The following is a 15,959-nucleotide window of genomic DNA, read 5'->3' as shown; positions in this document are numbered from 1 at the left end:
TCACAAAGCGAGGCAGGAGCAGATCTGGAGCAAATTCCTCAAACATTCTGCTGTCTAATTTTAAGACTTGCTGCTGGAGAGCTAGGCTGGGGAGTGTGTGTGTGTGTGTGTGTGTGTGTGTGTGTGTGTGTGTGTGATGCCCAGCCTATTCTGGCATGTCAGGAACTCAGGTAAAATGGCAGCCCTGGAATCCTGTGGGCCCATTGCCAAACATTATTTCCTGGTCCCAGACTTGCCCAGCTGTCAGCCAAGCAAAGAGAAAGATCACTGTGGGGGAAGAGCTCCTGGCCCCATGTCCCTGGCGCGGCCAGGTTAGGCAGTTGGTGGAAACAATTTCTGCCTCTTTGTGGGCACCTGTGGTCTCAAGTGTACTTCCCAATCCTGGCCTTTTCAGAGCCACTCACCAGACTTGACAGCAAATACCACAGAGTTTGACATCTGTGGCTTAACATTTTTCTCTCAAAAGTCTGACCCTCTACTCCTTTCTGGCTTTCATCGCTGTTACTGCTGTTTATTTGCTTATTTGACAAGCATTTATTCAGGGCCTGTGCTTGATGTTGGTAAAATGACAATAATCTTGAATTTCCCAAAATATTCCTGATTCTATTTTAACTATTTTTTTTTTTTTAGAATTTTTTTTTAAAGATTTATTTATTTATGCATATAAGAGCTGGGGTACAGGCCAGCGATGCAGAGGGTGAGAGAATCCACCAGAGACAGAGTGGGGAACAGAACAGGCAGACTGACTGAAACACACTGCTGAGGAGAGCAGCGGGCGAGTCAGGAGAGGTCTGCTGCGCCATGTGGGTATCTCCCCGGCCGGGAATCGAACTCGTGCTGCAATGGCTGAGGATTGCTTCATAGGTTGCATCTTAACCCCTTGTGCCACCAGGGAGGCCCTCTATTTTAACTTTTAATAAAAGTTCCCATGTCAGGCCACATGTCTCAATTATTCTTGGGGGGGTGGGGGGTGGGGGCGGGAAAGGCACTGTGTTTGTTAGGAATTCACAAAAAGATGAAGACTCGCAGTCTGTGCCCAGGACCTGGCTATGTGAGTGCCCCTTCCCATGTGAGTCCGCTGGGCACTTTATGGAACTTCAGAGAGGAGGTCAAATGGAGAGGAGAAGTCAGAGGGGAGATGTCATGGATAGGCTAGAACTGGCCTGCATCTCCAGGATACAGGTAGGGCTATTGTGAGGCTTAAGGGAGACACTGCACAAAAATGTCCGTCACATTCACTGGCTCGTAGAGTGTCAGGTATGAAGAATGTGGAGCAGAGAGTACCGCACAGAGCGAGAAGAGGCAGGAGAATCGGGGGATGATTCCAAAGCTCAAAGCAAGAATTGAAACGGGCCTGGTCAGGGCTGGTCTAGAGAAGTCGGTGAGAGCTGACAGGTGCCACCAGGGAGAGCTGACAGTCTTGCTGGCTGGCTGGACGGGGAAGGCCTGAGCTGGCGTATGGGGTGTGGTGCTTCAGTGCTTCTCAGCTCAGAGCTGAGGAGGGGAAAGCAAGTGTGGGTGTTTCGGCGGTGATCTCTGACAGGTGGGGGGTATAGACAGGAAGGGCACCTCTGATGTGGTGCCACACAGGGCTTCAAAGACCCCTCCTCCTCCTGTCCCAAACCGTCTCAGCAGGACAGTTTCAGGCAGTGCTGTTATGGACTGACCATGCTCCCGGTTAAAGTCCTACCCTTGCTTCCTTGGGGCTGGAGCTGAAATCGGGTCTTAATAGGCAGGAGGGGAGCTCGATGGCCAGAATTGGAGGCCCGTGGACAATGGTGAATGGGGGAGAAACCATCTTAATATGAGGGGAGGGCTGGGGGCATGGCACAGGGGAGAGGAGCACTGTAAGGAAGTGGGGGTGCTGACACTTCCGTGCCCACTTTGCAGCCTGGCCTCTTCGTTGTCACTGATACACCAGGCTGCCTGTGGGCATTCTTGAGCTTCTCCCTGTGCCCGACTCAAGCTCCACATGCTCCCTGCCTTCCACCCCAGTGTTAGACAAAATGAAGGCATGTTTATCTTTGACCCTGCAGGGGCATAGACAGATCACAGCTGGGAGGAGAGGAAGCACTTGGGGGTGAAATGTGATCCTGAGGGAGAAACAGCTTGGTCTTGAGCAATTCTGCCAATGTCCAGGTCTTCCTCCTTCCCTATGGGGAAGGTGGCTTCCAGCCCAGCCACCGCTTGGGTCTGATGCCTGACAGCCCCAGAGCTGACTCCCCAGGACAAGGGAGTCTGGTTGCCTGGTCCAGCCCCGACCCTGTCTAGAGTTCTGTAAACTCGATCTCTAATATTTGGTGTTGACCTTCCCTTTCCTTTAGAAAGTCAGATCTATGAGTCCAGGGGGGCTGAGCATCAGGAAGCCTCCAAAGAAGAGGCCAGATGTTGTTTGAAGACTCAGAGCTTCTAGCAAGAATAATTATGAAAGGGGTGAAATAAGAGGTGAGGGACCCTCCACCTTGCCCATCAGAGGGTCCACGCCCCATACTGCCTACACCTCCAGCCTTGCTATGCCTAGAGGCTGACAGACAGCCCCTTTGAGGGGGCCCTAGACCAGCAGAAGCCTCTGGGCCATGTCCTGCTGGGTCCCACTACAGCCAAGGATCCCACAGAGCCACAGGGCTTTGGAATCTGCTTGGAGTTTCGTTCTTACCTCTTGTGTTTTTGTCTTCCAGAGTGGAATTCTTAAGGATCCGGACTCCAGCAAGACCCCGCCTCAGCGGCCAGCGCCCCAAGGTTGTTTACAGTATATTCTCGACTGTAATGGCATTGCAGTAGGGCCAAAGCAAGTCCACGCCTCTTAGAGCGAATTGGTAGTTAATTTTTTCAAAGCAGAAATTTTAAGCCAAAAACAAACAAGGAAAGGAAGGAAAGCGGGGAGGGGGGGCAAGAGACCCCCCATTGGTGCCGTTTCTGCGTTTTCAGTGCTGACTGGACTGTGTTCCTCCTATGCAGTGTCAGCAACCCTGTCCGGTCGTGTGCCTGTTCCTGTCTGTGCTTGTAATGCTCACTTACGTTTCTCTGTATAACTTGTGATTCCAGGGCTGTCTGTCAACAGTGTGCAAAAGAACCGTGCCTCTCCTGAGTCCAGTGTGACTATCTTCTGGGTGGTTTGGTAGTACTTTCTCAAGTGTTGCATAATGTGGGGTGAATTAGGACCAGGGGGCAGACAGGGGAGAAACAAAGACCACAAAAATAAACCCCGACGCCTGTCCTCCCCCCAGGTGCAGATGACACTGCCCCCTGCCCCTGCTTCCCTCCAGAGTGTGCTCTGGACCTCCCTCCCATGCACTGTGCTCTTGCTTCCTTTCTGCATGACTAGGGTAAATAGATAGCCGTTTAAGAGACTTCCCGGGTCTCACCTCCGTGGCTTCATCCATTGACTCTGAAGGCATCCACCTTTCTCTCCATCTGCTGACTGTGGTGCAGTTTGACTCTGTGTGGCCAGGCTGGCTGTGCCTGCAGAGCTCTTGTGTTTTTAGTGATGACATGAAATATCAAGAGCAAGCTATTTCCAGGAATGTGTTCTGTATTTTACCTCCCAGTGTATCCCTTGTTTTATTATGAGCTAATTAGCTGTGAAAGTAGATACACACACACACACACACACACAGTGGGGCCGCTGATGTGCAATATCCAAGTGAATTTGTATTTTCTGTGTTGATCTCAGTCTCCCTGACGTTGTTCCCCCTTTGTTGCTGGTTCTGAATTGACCACATTTGCGCTTCTGTGGAACTGAGGCTGCTTCGTATTCCCCAAAGCTTTACCCAGGTGCAGAGATGATTCTTTATAGATTTTAGCCAGAGACTGCAGGGAGCTGCTTAAAGGCTGAGCAGGCCTTGACCGTCCTGCTCTTGACCTCTCCCGAGGCGTCATTACACCAGACCAAATCAAGACCCCCCCATTTCCCTTGAGCGGGGACACTGCCTACAGGACTCGGAGGTGGACTCCTGCTGTCCTTCAACTGTGGCCAGAGCCCCGGGAATGCTGTATCCTCCCTCAGAGCTGGTGTCTTTGGCCAGGATGAGAGGCCAGTTTGGGGCAGAGGCTGCACAGCCGTGGTTCTGGAAGAACCCTTAGCCGTTGGCCTCTTTCCTGCCGCCACGCGGCTCCCAGGCAGGCGATGAGGTGGTTCATTGCACCAGGCCTCACGTTCATGCCTCCTCTGGCCGTCTTCTAGCCAGGCCGGGGACGGCCCCCGTGGCTTCCTCTGGCACCACGGACCTTGGGAGCCCAGGCTGGCAGTTTGCCTTTTAGAAGAAATGCTTCCAGCCCACCTTCGACATTCCCGCTCACTCTGCACTGACATGTCAGCGGCTGGCTTGCCAGGTCGGGGGCGTTCCCAGTGTTGGTAGCACGTGCCGTGATTGACGTGTCCAGGGCTGCATGCCCTGGTTTCTCCTTTGGTTGCTGGCAGATTCTGAGGTGACAGGGAAACGCATTGAGTGTGATGTTCTCGTCGGTGACCCCACCCTTATTGGGTGACGGTGATGGATCTGGTGTGAATAGAGACACACATGCGTTGACACACTTCCGGGCAGGTTGCCTGAGAATCAGGTCCTTAAATACCTCTCAGTCTGATGAAACAGTAGAAAGTCATAAAGCAACATTTCCTGGAATGAAGGAATGCATTTCATTGATTTTTTTTTTCCCCAATCATTTAATTTTTTGTCCAAGTGGCAAGCTGATGGTGGTGTTGCTTCTCTGCATGTTTTCAGTGTGGTCATCCAGGTGCTTTTCATGTGACATTCGTGAGCCACGAATATAGAGTCGCCATTTGAATTCAGTTAGGCTCCAGGGTGGTGCCAGCCAAGGTCTCTCAGGTGGCCAGTGGAAGCAGACAGCAAACCCTGACTACCCTGAGCCTCAGGCAGCATGCTAAGGACAACTCTGTGGCCTGGGGGACATCCATGTCACAGTACAGGATTGCCGTTCAGGTGTTTTGTACCCATTTCTTTTCTGATGTTGTCCCCCTTTTTTTGTACCGATCCAGCTGGGAGAACCTCAGCCAATGCTGGAAGTGTGATCCAAGTACCTCTCTTTTGTGACTCTCTTGTACAGCTTAATGTGCAATAAAGGAAAAGTTATATCTGTCTTCAGTGTTAAGTTGTAAAGTTTCTGGCGATTTGAAGCATCTCTGTACAGATGGGAAAGCACTCGGGCTTGTGATATGAGAGGCTGAGCTATCCACTCGCAGTGCTTTACAAGAAAACGCCAATACAAATGGTACCCAACTTTGGAAAAGGCAAAACTGGTTCACGTGAAATAATCTGCTAGTCTATCATCTCCACTGGTTATCTGATTCGAACTTGGAAAATTCCAGTTATTTATTCATTTATGTATGTCTTTATTTGTGACTAACCCTGGTACTAACAGATTGGTGGTAAAGAGCAGTCTACCGTGTGGTGGGGAGACAAGCTGACAAGCCCGGTACAGAGTGGCCTAGACATGCATTTCTGCCTCTCCAGAGGACACAGGTGTTCTGGTACTTCTAGCAAACTAACTCACTACACCACTCTTAGCTGCTGTTGAGTTTCTGTCAGCGTCCTGCCAGCAGGCCTGTGGGTGTGGACTCTGGAACTGAGTCCAAGAGATCGGATCTCCCAGGGATTCTGCACATTTCCACTAGTCACTGAGTGCCCAGGAGACGCCGTTCACTCCTAAGTGTAGTAACCGCCCTCACGGCGAATTTTGAGCAGTAGGGCAGTTCACGTCTGCCTGTCCACCCCTGAAAAGAGGGCTGCCACGTGGTTTTCTTTCTCATGCTGGGAGAAGGGCATCTTCATCCTTTCGGGGGGCCTCTACTTGGCCAGATGGTGCCCACGACATGTCCAGGGAAGAAGGGGACTTGGAGTTCTGGAGACTTTCACCACACACACCTAGGAGAGGCTGGCACCCCCCAAGGATGGTACTCGGAGGTAAAGGAGTAGCTGGAAGCACCAGAGCTACCCTGGTCACAGGCATGAGTTCAGGGCACTCACACATAGGCAGGCTGGAGTGGGAAGGCCAGCTCCAGGGAAGCAGTTCCTGGAAGATCATAGAGTAACAGAGTCCTCCCCAAAGCACCTTCTGAGCCATGGTCCTCTGACACATTACCATCTTGAAAGAAAATTCAAAGTAGGACTTTTTAACACTTATGATTAGAAACACTGAGACCCAGAGAAGTTTGTTGACTTGACCTGAGAGTCACTGATGCCTGCACAGGTCTTGGGTTTTCTGGTTCCAGCCCCAGTCCTGTGCCACTGCCTTGGCCCACCTCTGTGTGTGCGATCTGAGAACTGCCAGTCAACCTTGACAGGGCGGCCTGCACCTAAGGAGCCTCTGGGAAAGCGGGTGGGGTCCCTCTGCTCTTGGGGGCCTTCTCTCAGCTCCCCTCTGATCTGGGCTGCCCCCCACAGTTTCTTCCCTGTGCGCCCCACTTTTGCTATGACTGAGGGGTGTGTCCCCTAGGAGGAGCAAGTAGTGGCGATGTCTGAGGGTAACCAGGGAATCTCTATGGAGCCCTTCAGAGCCTCAGGTGACTTCTTGCAATAGAGCTTATCCTTTCGATAATTAACTAACCACACCCGTTGGGATGTAGATTCTAATAAGGAAACCCTTTGATATGGTTAAATTATGAAGTTTTTCTTGTACTGAACCTAGGGGGCCCTGGGTAACCCCAAGGAATGCAGCCCCTAGGCAAGGTGCTGCCTCCACGCTGGCTCCCCCCTGGGTCATCACTGCCCTCTTCCCCCTCCTCCTCCTCTTCCTCCTCCTCAGCTCCTCAGCGGCCACGAGGCCCCACCACCCACGGAGATGCACCTTCCAGCGGCAACTCCCTGGCAGAGGCCCAGCCACCCCCGGCTGCTCCACCACAGAAGCCCCAGCCTCACCCACAGCTCAAGTAAGAGACTACTCAGCAGCTCCTTCCCCCTCCCCTCTTCCTGCCCCTCCTCCAGGCCTGGGGCTCCAGAGCTGCTAGAAAGCACCTTCCATCAGCCTGCCTCCTACAGACTTTATTTTTGTGGGGTTTTTTTTTTTTTTGGTTTTGGGGGTTTTTCTGGTGAGGGGAATGGTTAGGGGTGATTGGGGAGGATAGGAAAGAGGGAAGTGAAAGACTAAGGTCTAGTGACTGCTCAGAGCCTTCCCTTCCTCCGGGAGCTGGTCCCAAGGCAGCTGTCCTGTGCTGTTCTGCTGCTGACCCAGGGTTTTTGTTTGATTTTTTTTTTAATTCTATCTCCCACTCCTTTTTCCATTTCTTTTCTCTCTTTCTTCTCTCAAAATTTCATTAAAAAAGTCCTTTTTCCTGCCTCTGACTCACAGTCCGGGGTGTGCGGTGGCCAAGGCTGCCCAGAAGGAAAAGGGAAGTAGTCAAGTCCATTTCAATTTCTCCCCTCCAGCTTTGTCAGAGGAGGCGGGTTTCTGGTGGGGGTGGCAGACTCCATCCTCTGGGAGCCCTCAGTCCCAGCCGTGGCCCTGGAGCTGCTGGCACACCATCGTACTCCAGAGGACAGGCCCCTGGAGCTGGGACACCGCCCTCAGGAGGGACAGAGCTGACCCTGTGCCCCCGGACCAGCCTGCGGTCACACTTAGCGCCGGAGCAGCAGCCTTGGCTGGAGGGCAGCATCCACCCAGCTTCTTAGAGTCCAGTGATGGGAGTCTTGAGGGAGGGAGAAGGGGGCTCTTGGATTTGGGGCCTCAAATGAGCCCTTAGAGATTGTGTCATCATTGCATCTTAGATGAGGAAACATTGTTAGCAGAGACTCGGTTTTTTTCCCAGTGCCGTTTGCCTCGTTGATGGCAAAGCCAGAGTTCAGGCTCCATTGTCCAGAGGGCTGATCTCCGGGTTGTCCTACCCGGGAGGGGGGGGCATCACACACTCCTGCTCCCCAGCACTGGCAGGGGGACGCTGCACTCTCCTGCAACCCATCTCTATTTAACCCAGCTGTTTTGCACATGTCACTTTTCAAGTCTCCTACCTCTCCTGTCTGCCCACTGAGGCTAGATCTTGGGGCTGAAGTCGTAGAATGGAACCTCTGCTGTTGGGTAGGAGGCTTGTGGCCAGGGCCCTCGGCCGTGCCTATGCGTGCAGGGGAGCATCCCCTCCCAGAGGCCTGCGTGTCGGGGCTCATCCTGGCCCTAATGAAAAGCAGGGCATCTGTTCAGAGTCACTGCAGGGGAGAAGCTGCTCGTGCACCTGTGGAAGGGACTTTCCGGGGTAGCACCCAGAGTTCAGGGAAGAGCTGGGAGTCCTAAGACACCAGGTGAAGGTTCTGGAGCCAGAATATAGAAGTAAAGAAGGAGACGGGCCAGGCTGAGCTGGGCCTGCCCCCCTCTACCTCCTCGCTGTCCCAGTTTTTCTCTCTGAATCACTTGTCTCTCAAGGGAGAAGTTAGTCCCTAAGATGTATGCGACTTGGGTATTTTAATTAGAAAACTGCCTAATACCCCTATGCAAGCCCCAATATATACCCTTTGCTCCTCAACACCCTGAACCCCGAATGCTTCACATCAGGGACCCTTTGAGGGAGGTGATGGGGTAGGTCAGATCCATCTTAAGAACCAGTCAACCGAGCCGTTGTGTTTGTGCCAAGCTGAAGGTTTCTTTGCAGTCAGAGGGAAAAAAACAACCTAGAAAGACCCACAAATGTCTGAGGTCATTTTATCAGACATCTACATGTCACAGATGAGAAACCCAGGCGCAGAGAAGCACACGGCTCGCCCAAGGTCAGGAGGGGTGAGAAGCAGAACCAGGCTTGGCCCAGGGTCTTCTGATGCCAACCCCACCACTTAGTGGAAAATGAGGGCGAGTCCCCAGATGCCTGTGGTGTGAGAGTCCTGGATTAGTCCTCATGATTTTGGCGGCTCTGAAATTAGCCCTCTGGTATTAAATAAGGGAAGTGGCTTCCGAGTTCCCTCCTTCTTTCCCTTCTCCCTCTTTCTCTCATTTTCCCGTCTCCCTTGCAACCCTGCTGCCCCCAACCTTTCCTGAAGGTGAACAAATAGCACCTGGTCGCCCCAGAGTCCCGGCCATGCATCCTTGGCTGACTTTCTCCTGTCACCTGGTCTGGTCCCCCGGGGGGTGTGGGGGTCCCCATTATGTCTCTCTCCTCCTGTCACCATCCCTCCTGCCTCGCTGGGAACACACCCTCTCACCTTCTCTCTGGTTTTTATCTTCAAGCAAGTCGCAGTCCCTGACAAATGCCTTCAGCTTCTCTGAGTCCTCCTTCTTCCGGTCTTCAGCCAGTGAGGATGAAGCCAAAGCGGAGACCATCCGGAGCTTGAGGAAGTCCTTTGCCAGCCTCTTTTCAGATTAGCTCTCCACGGGGGCACCTGAGACATTTGCCAACAACTCAGCCACGCTTGGTGGCTCTGTCCCACGGCTGCGACGCGCGTGGCCCCCTCCTCTGCTCCGTTGTGCTAAGTGATGTCACGCAGCTCAGAAAGGCCGGTGGGAAGGTCTCAGGGCAGGTGCCTAACCGGCGAGGGGCACCTGCCGTTGGGGTGGAGCTGCTGCCCTGTAGTCAGGAGAGTGTCCTCTGCGGTCCTTGTTCCTTTGCTGTGAGTCTAGTGGCCTTATTGTGACTGCGCCATCTTGTCTTACTCTTCCAGGACTCCCACCCTGCGGGCTCCTGGCAGCTTCCCCTAGCTCAGATGCAGTGTGAAGCATGCCCCCCTTAGCCAGTGCTGCCTGTCTGGGGTGTCTGTACCTACCCCAAAGTCCTCTTTGGCTCTGAGTGTTAGGAACTTGCCCCTATCTGGAACCTTTGTCACACCTGTTTAAGACACACCTGCCCTGCTCACAAGACTCCTTGACTCCCGTCAAGGGGAAGCACTGTTAGTGGGCCCAGATGGAGGGGACCAGGAGCCACAGTTGCCATGTCTCCCTCCTCTAGAGAGCCCTTCTGATGTGTGTGCGTGGGGACCCTGAGCTCCGAAGCTGCGCTGTAGAGAATGCATGCCTCTGTCAGGGCGGCCTGCCAAGTCTGTGTTCATCTCCGAATAAATGTTAAGACCTCTGGTATAATAAAAGCAGCAGCATTAACCAGCATTTGATTCAGCCCTGAGGTCGCCCCTGGCCACCTTGTGACTGAGAAGGTGCATGTGAGGCACGTGCGTGTGTCTGTGAGTGTAGGGAGGGGCAAGCCTAGGAGGGGGAAGCTTTGTGTCAGTCCGTGCGTGCGCATGTGTGACTGCGGGTGTAGACTCTCTTGGTAGGTGGCTGAGAGTGTGGCTGGGCCTTCTGACTCCACTCCACGACTCTGTTTCCTCCAGGACAGCTGACTTCCTTCAGTAACAGCGTTTCTACCTGAACATGTAGCCTTTCCAATAAGCCCAGCTCCTCGGCTTCTGTGACAGCCAAGTCAGACCCACTTGTCTGGCCTGCAGCGTTCCCAAAAGAAGCCCACACAGTGGACCAGTGAGCAGGGTCCACCAGCCAGCCCCAGCGTCCTGATCTGCTGTCCAGGTGGGCTCCGGGCACTTCACTTTGGCTTCTTCGTGGCTCTCTGGTACTCAAGACTTTGTTTCCAAAGACCAAAAAATGCCATGAAGATAAATATTACACACTGATAAAAAAGCAGTCAATACAGCTATATTCTGTCCACATATTTTCCTCCGCAGGGTTCCCATCCTACTAACTCAAAAAAGCAACACACCCAAATGCCGTGGTCTTGTCCCCTCGCCTCACAAGCCACAGATACCAAGGTTGGGGAATGGATTTCTCTGGTGCCAGATTCTTTCTAACTCAACCCACATTTTCAGGGTCTAAGGATCTATAGATCTAGAACTATACCTTCTTAACACTTGAAAAACAGTGACACCTATGGGGGTGTGGTATGAGGTGGATCCCCCACTCCACCATAACTAGGGAATAAACTACTGACAAGCCAGGCCAAGCTGCAGGATTGTACTGCCTATGCTCAAGGTAAATGATCTTTAAGTTTCCTTCTCTTTCCAAGAATCTGTAACTAGCGGTCTTTTCTATCCCCCTGATTTCAAATGTTTTAATAGGATGCATCCACTTCATTAAAAAAAAAAAAAAGACATCTATTAAACATTTTCTGTGAGTATAAATATGGTGATACATCCAGGAAAATATTTCCTCACATGTTCATGGTGTCTGCTGAGCTGCAAGCACAATTCTAAACTCTAACACGCAGCCATTCACGTGTTCCTGACCTCAGCGCCGTATAACAGAGACCATAATTGTTTGACACGTGAAGATGGGCAGGCACTTCAAGATACAGTAGCTCCCTCAAGGTCACCCAGATGGGATGTTGTGGGCCAGGATTTGACCCCAAGCTGTGTAGCAGAACTCTTCATCCCAACTACTTTGCTAGGCACTTCTATTAAATTTAGCAGAGGCAACAGTTTCATCAAACTGCAAGTAGTGTGATAACTAAATACACACAGAACTTCCCACACACCCATATCCCCCTCCTTCCTTCCTCTTCTCACTCTCTCCTTTGGCCCCAGGAAAAGGAGGGTGGGAGACAGTGAGAGAGCTCATTACCTGCTCCTGACCCCTTACCCTACAACTGTGAGTGACATACACAGTGTCTTATTCTGATTGCATGTAATTCTGGTTCTTAAAAAATTACTCATTCTCCCACATGTGATGTCAGACCAAAACCCACAAGCAACTTATTTAGAAAATGAGTCAGCCCGGAACTGCTGGGGTGACAAAATGGGGAGGCATTTACCATGGTCATGTCTGCCTAGTCCGAAGGACACATGGACTCCGTCCAGCCGTTGGCAGTGGGGCGGAGCAGTGGTGGGCAAGTTCTCCCAGAAGCAGCGCTCTTGGTATGTAATAAAGATGATCCCAGAGACTGGGAAATTTGCCACTCATAACAATCAGTGAAAGTTTAATGAATACCATGGTGAAAAGTGATCTAAAGCTGGGGGTCTCCAAAGGTGGGCGACAGTCCACAGAAGGTGGGGAGATTTTCAGTCTATGGGCCAACTGTGACCACTGTGTGGTCATCTCTGCAGTGGCTGTGGGGGGTTGTTCTTACCCATATCTTCATCCCAGATGAGCAGAGCTTGATCTCGTCCCTGCCCTCATGGAACTCCCCATCTCTGTGGGTCAAGAAGTCTTCTGCCCACTCATTAGTTCATAACTCTATTGTGTATTTTTTTTTAAAGATTTATTTATTTATACAAGCACTGGGTACAGTCAGAAGCGCAGGAGGGTGAGAGAATTCACCAGAGCCAGAGCGGGGAGCAGAGCAGGCAGAAGAACCGAAGTACACTGCTGAGGGGAGCAGCGGGAGCAGCAGGAGAGGTCTGCATGCCATGAGGGACTTCACCTGCAGCTGGGGATTGAACCAGCCTCGCAGCCCAGTGCTCAACCGCTGCACCACTGGGGAGGCCCTCTATTATGTACTTTTTAAGCGCAATAAACTTAAAGGTGGGAGGAATATCAGCAGGAATTCTGTCCTGCAGTTTACAACCCACTAGGGGAGGGAGCAGGTATGTAATTACAAAGGAGAAAGTAGTAAACACCTTAAGACAAATGTAATCAAAATGTTAGTTTGGGGGGTAGTCAAGCTTGATGGTACTGGTGAGGGCATGGACACAGGACTGTGGCACATTGCTGGTAGTGCCACTTCCGGGAACAGTTTGGCAATCTGTAATGCACAAGCTGTGTTATGACTCAGCAATTCCATCCCAGACATTAACTTTAGAGAATCTCTTGCACATGTACCCAAGGAGGCAAGCAAAAGAATACTAATCTCAGCACCACTTGTGAAAAATGTCTCATGGGGAATGAAAGCATATATAGTGGCTTATTCCTAAAGCGGAAGGCTATATAGAAGTCAAAGAAATAAAAATATTTGAGGAATCCCGATAAGCTCAGATAAGATATGGAAGGAGACTGGAGAAGGACAGGAGGCAGCATTGCGGAGGGAGTGGAGAGCCCTCGGGGCGAGCTGGGAGCGGCCACAAGGTGGAAGGCTTGCCAGCCGTGGGGAATGGGTGAGCACACGGGACCCAGCCCCTGAGCTGTGCAGCTGCAAGTTTCTACTAGTTCTAGCCCCTCACTGCTCAGAGGGAAGACCAAGGCCCGAGCAGCTCGAGGAGCTCACCAAGGTCATGAAAGAAGTTAGTAGGAGCAAAGGAGTCTCTTCTTAGGGGTCTGCTGGACCACGGGGGACCATGTCCCCCATGCGATCAATGACTGGGTCTCATTTTCAGAGATGCTCTGAGCAGGGAAAGGCTCACAGAACTTTGCACAGAGGCAAGGAGAACTGGGAAGCTCTGGTGCTGGGCAATGGGAAGGGCCTGAGCTTAGAAATCAAATATGTGTCTAAGTCCCAGCTCTGCTAATTATCAGTGAACTGACTTTGATTATAAGTCATTTAGCTTTCCTGTGTCTCGATTTTCTCATCTATGAAATGAGAGCAATGGTGCCTTTCTCAGGAAGTTGAAAATTAAGTGAGCTAATTCATCTAAAATCTGTTCTTAACAGTGTTTGGCCTGTGAGAGAATCACAAGAAATCCTCTCTGTCTCAGAACACCAGCATAACCCCCAAGCCCCCTCCCCAGGATGCCTCCAGGAGCAGGTAAACCCATCAAACCTGCCTTCATCTGCAACCAGGTGGGCCTCTGTGGCAAATTCAGCCCCTCTGATGCCTTTTCCTAGGACTGTGACTCTTAGGTTAAGTTGGTTGAGGAGGGTAGGCATCTGGGGAAACAGTGTCACTGCCAGCACCCCACCAGTGACGAATGCCTGCATGCACAAGCACTCACACACACGTGCACACTGCACCCATGCACAAGTGTATACGCATGCACACACCACACACCTGCTTGCACACATACAAACCCCCAAAACCACTGTCACTGTAGGAATTTTAGCACAAACCCCATATGACTCAAATGGACCATTCAGTCCTACAGCGATGTTGTTTCCTCTAATTCCTTTGGGAGACTCAGCATCTGCTCCAACCAGCCTGCCACTTAGGTTCAGAAAGTAATTGCCCCCAGATCTGTCACCCTCAATGTGCATTTCTATAACTCTTGAAGAACAGGGATTCTTTACCTGGAACCTCAAGACTCCCTTGTAAACTGTTTTGTGCACATGAGTGTTTCGTAGGTTCATTACACAAAAAAGATGAGTCATGTTTAGGGAGTGAATTCTGATTTTTTTTTAAGTCACTTAAATTTCATTTGGAGTCATCTCCTATGGTTCAGCTGGACAGTAGTTAAGGGTTGAAACACAGTGTAACTATTGTTTTTTTATCTGTGCCCCATCAACTAGTTCCGAAGGCGATTAATCCCAGAATCAAGTCACCTGTATTTTGAATTGTTTCCTTTGAAATCAGTGTCAAGCTTCATCAAGGTTATTGATTTTCAAAGAGGGACGATTCATGTCAGCAGGAAAGTCTATTGTTTGCTTCAAAAATCAGCTCATTCTTAATTCTCAAGTCATGGGTTTCATTCAAAATAGTGTTTTCCTCCTCAACGAATAATTATCCCTTACGTTCTTCTTTTGCAGTTTATATAGCACATTGCAATTCAGAGGCACTTCACAGTTTACAAGTTCATCTAATTCATCTGTCATTTTGTTGGCTCCTCACAATAACCTCTTAAGATTGTGAATTATTCCTCACTGGTGGCGACTGCCAAGTGTCTGAGCTTTGGGCTCACACTTGGATGGTGCTCTTCCTCTACAGGTCTTCTAGGGCTTAAAAGCCTATTGATTATAAACACATGGGAAAAGAACACAGTTTTTCATTCTCTCTGATTTATACTCTCTTATTCAACACCCTTTCATTCTTTCAGATCTTTCTTTCTGTCTATAACCCCCCCTACACACACACACACACACACACACACACACACAAGTGCTTGTCCACGGGCCTGTATTTTCAAGTTTCATCCATCCTCTGTCACTTTTATCAAGGAAGTAACCTGAGCAAGAGGAGGGCTGTTTCAGGGAGCCCACCCCACAGGGAAATGCGTGCTCCCCAAGGAGTCCTGGCCCCTCTGCTCATTTTCAGCCACTCCCCATATCCACATTCATCTCTTTTGTTGGGAATTTCCACCCTTCAGCTAACACCTCAGGGCCACTCTCAGCTGGAAGCCACAGCCTTTCCAGCAGGCCAGGTTCAGCTCAGTGACAAACCCTAGCAGTTGAAGATGCAGTTCTTAGGGAGGGGAGATGAATTAACTCTGTTGGTTAATGACGGATGAGGCAGGTTGGCACTCTTGCCAATCTGGAGCTTATCAGTGAGCACAGATAATGGCCAGCCTAGGCCCAGGGGAGCCCCACGGGCAGCTCAGTCCAGCCCTCCCACCAATACTCTGAAGACCGAGTACAGCCAATACTCAACAGCCCGAGACCTGAGTGGTTTGGCCAGTGGGCTGAAGTGACATTTGGATTGCTTATTTGCTGTGAGAGTTTCACTGGGCTAACAACTTAACTTTTGGAGTCTAAAAGCACTTTTGGTTTGAATATTACCAAAATAGTGAATTCCCCATTATGTTTCAATCAAATGTTAATAGGAAGAGGTCAGTAGATTATTTTTTCTTAAAAACTAATTCTTTATTCTGTCCCTCTAGATATTATTCTGGAAAAGGGCCTTTTTTTACACTTCTTATTATGACAGCCTCCTAATTAGGCTCCACGGCTTCAGTCTCTTCCCTGTTTCTGCAAGGAACACGGCTTTATAAAACTCCGAGCATCAGAATCTCCTAGTGGATCTCCTGTCTTAGAGACTGGAGACCAAAACTCCTTATCTTGGTATTTAAGGCCTTGAGAGTCCAGCCTCAATTTACCAGGGAGGCAGTATGTCTAGTGATTAGAGGGTTGGATTTTGGGGTCAAACTGATTTCAGTCCTGATACTACCACTTGTCAGCCATGTGGCCTTGGGCAAGTGACCAAATTTCTCTCAACCTCTTCCCGTCACCAGTAACTGGTAGCTGTGATACCACATACAGTGCTTGTGAGGAATGATGAGCTAATG

The 15,959-nt window shown here is 50.6% G+C and overlaps 1 protein-coding gene across 1 annotated transcript in view; it reads left to right on the top strand.

The window, feature by feature from the left end:
- Window positions 1-2,807, top strand: part of SYN2 (synapsin II) — a gene marked incomplete at both ends in the record, with an annotated part of 114,786 nt that extends 111,979 nt beyond the window's left edge. Inside the window, one exon of the mRNA XM_084247628.1 lies at window positions 2,679-2,807. Within this exon, the coding sequence (XP_084103754.1) occupies window positions 2,679-2,807 (129 nt within the window). The remainder of the gene's footprint in view (window positions 1-2,678) is intronic.
- Between the last annotated feature and the right edge of the window lie 13,152 nt (window positions 2,808-15,959).

This window comes from Talpa europaea, assembly GCF_964194135.1.
Source record: "Talpa europaea genome assembly, chromosome: 11".
Taxonomy (NCBI): Eukaryota; Metazoa; Chordata; class Mammalia; order Eulipotyphla; family Talpidae; genus Talpa; species Talpa europaea.
This window is presented reverse-complemented; position numbering and strand designations above follow the sequence as displayed.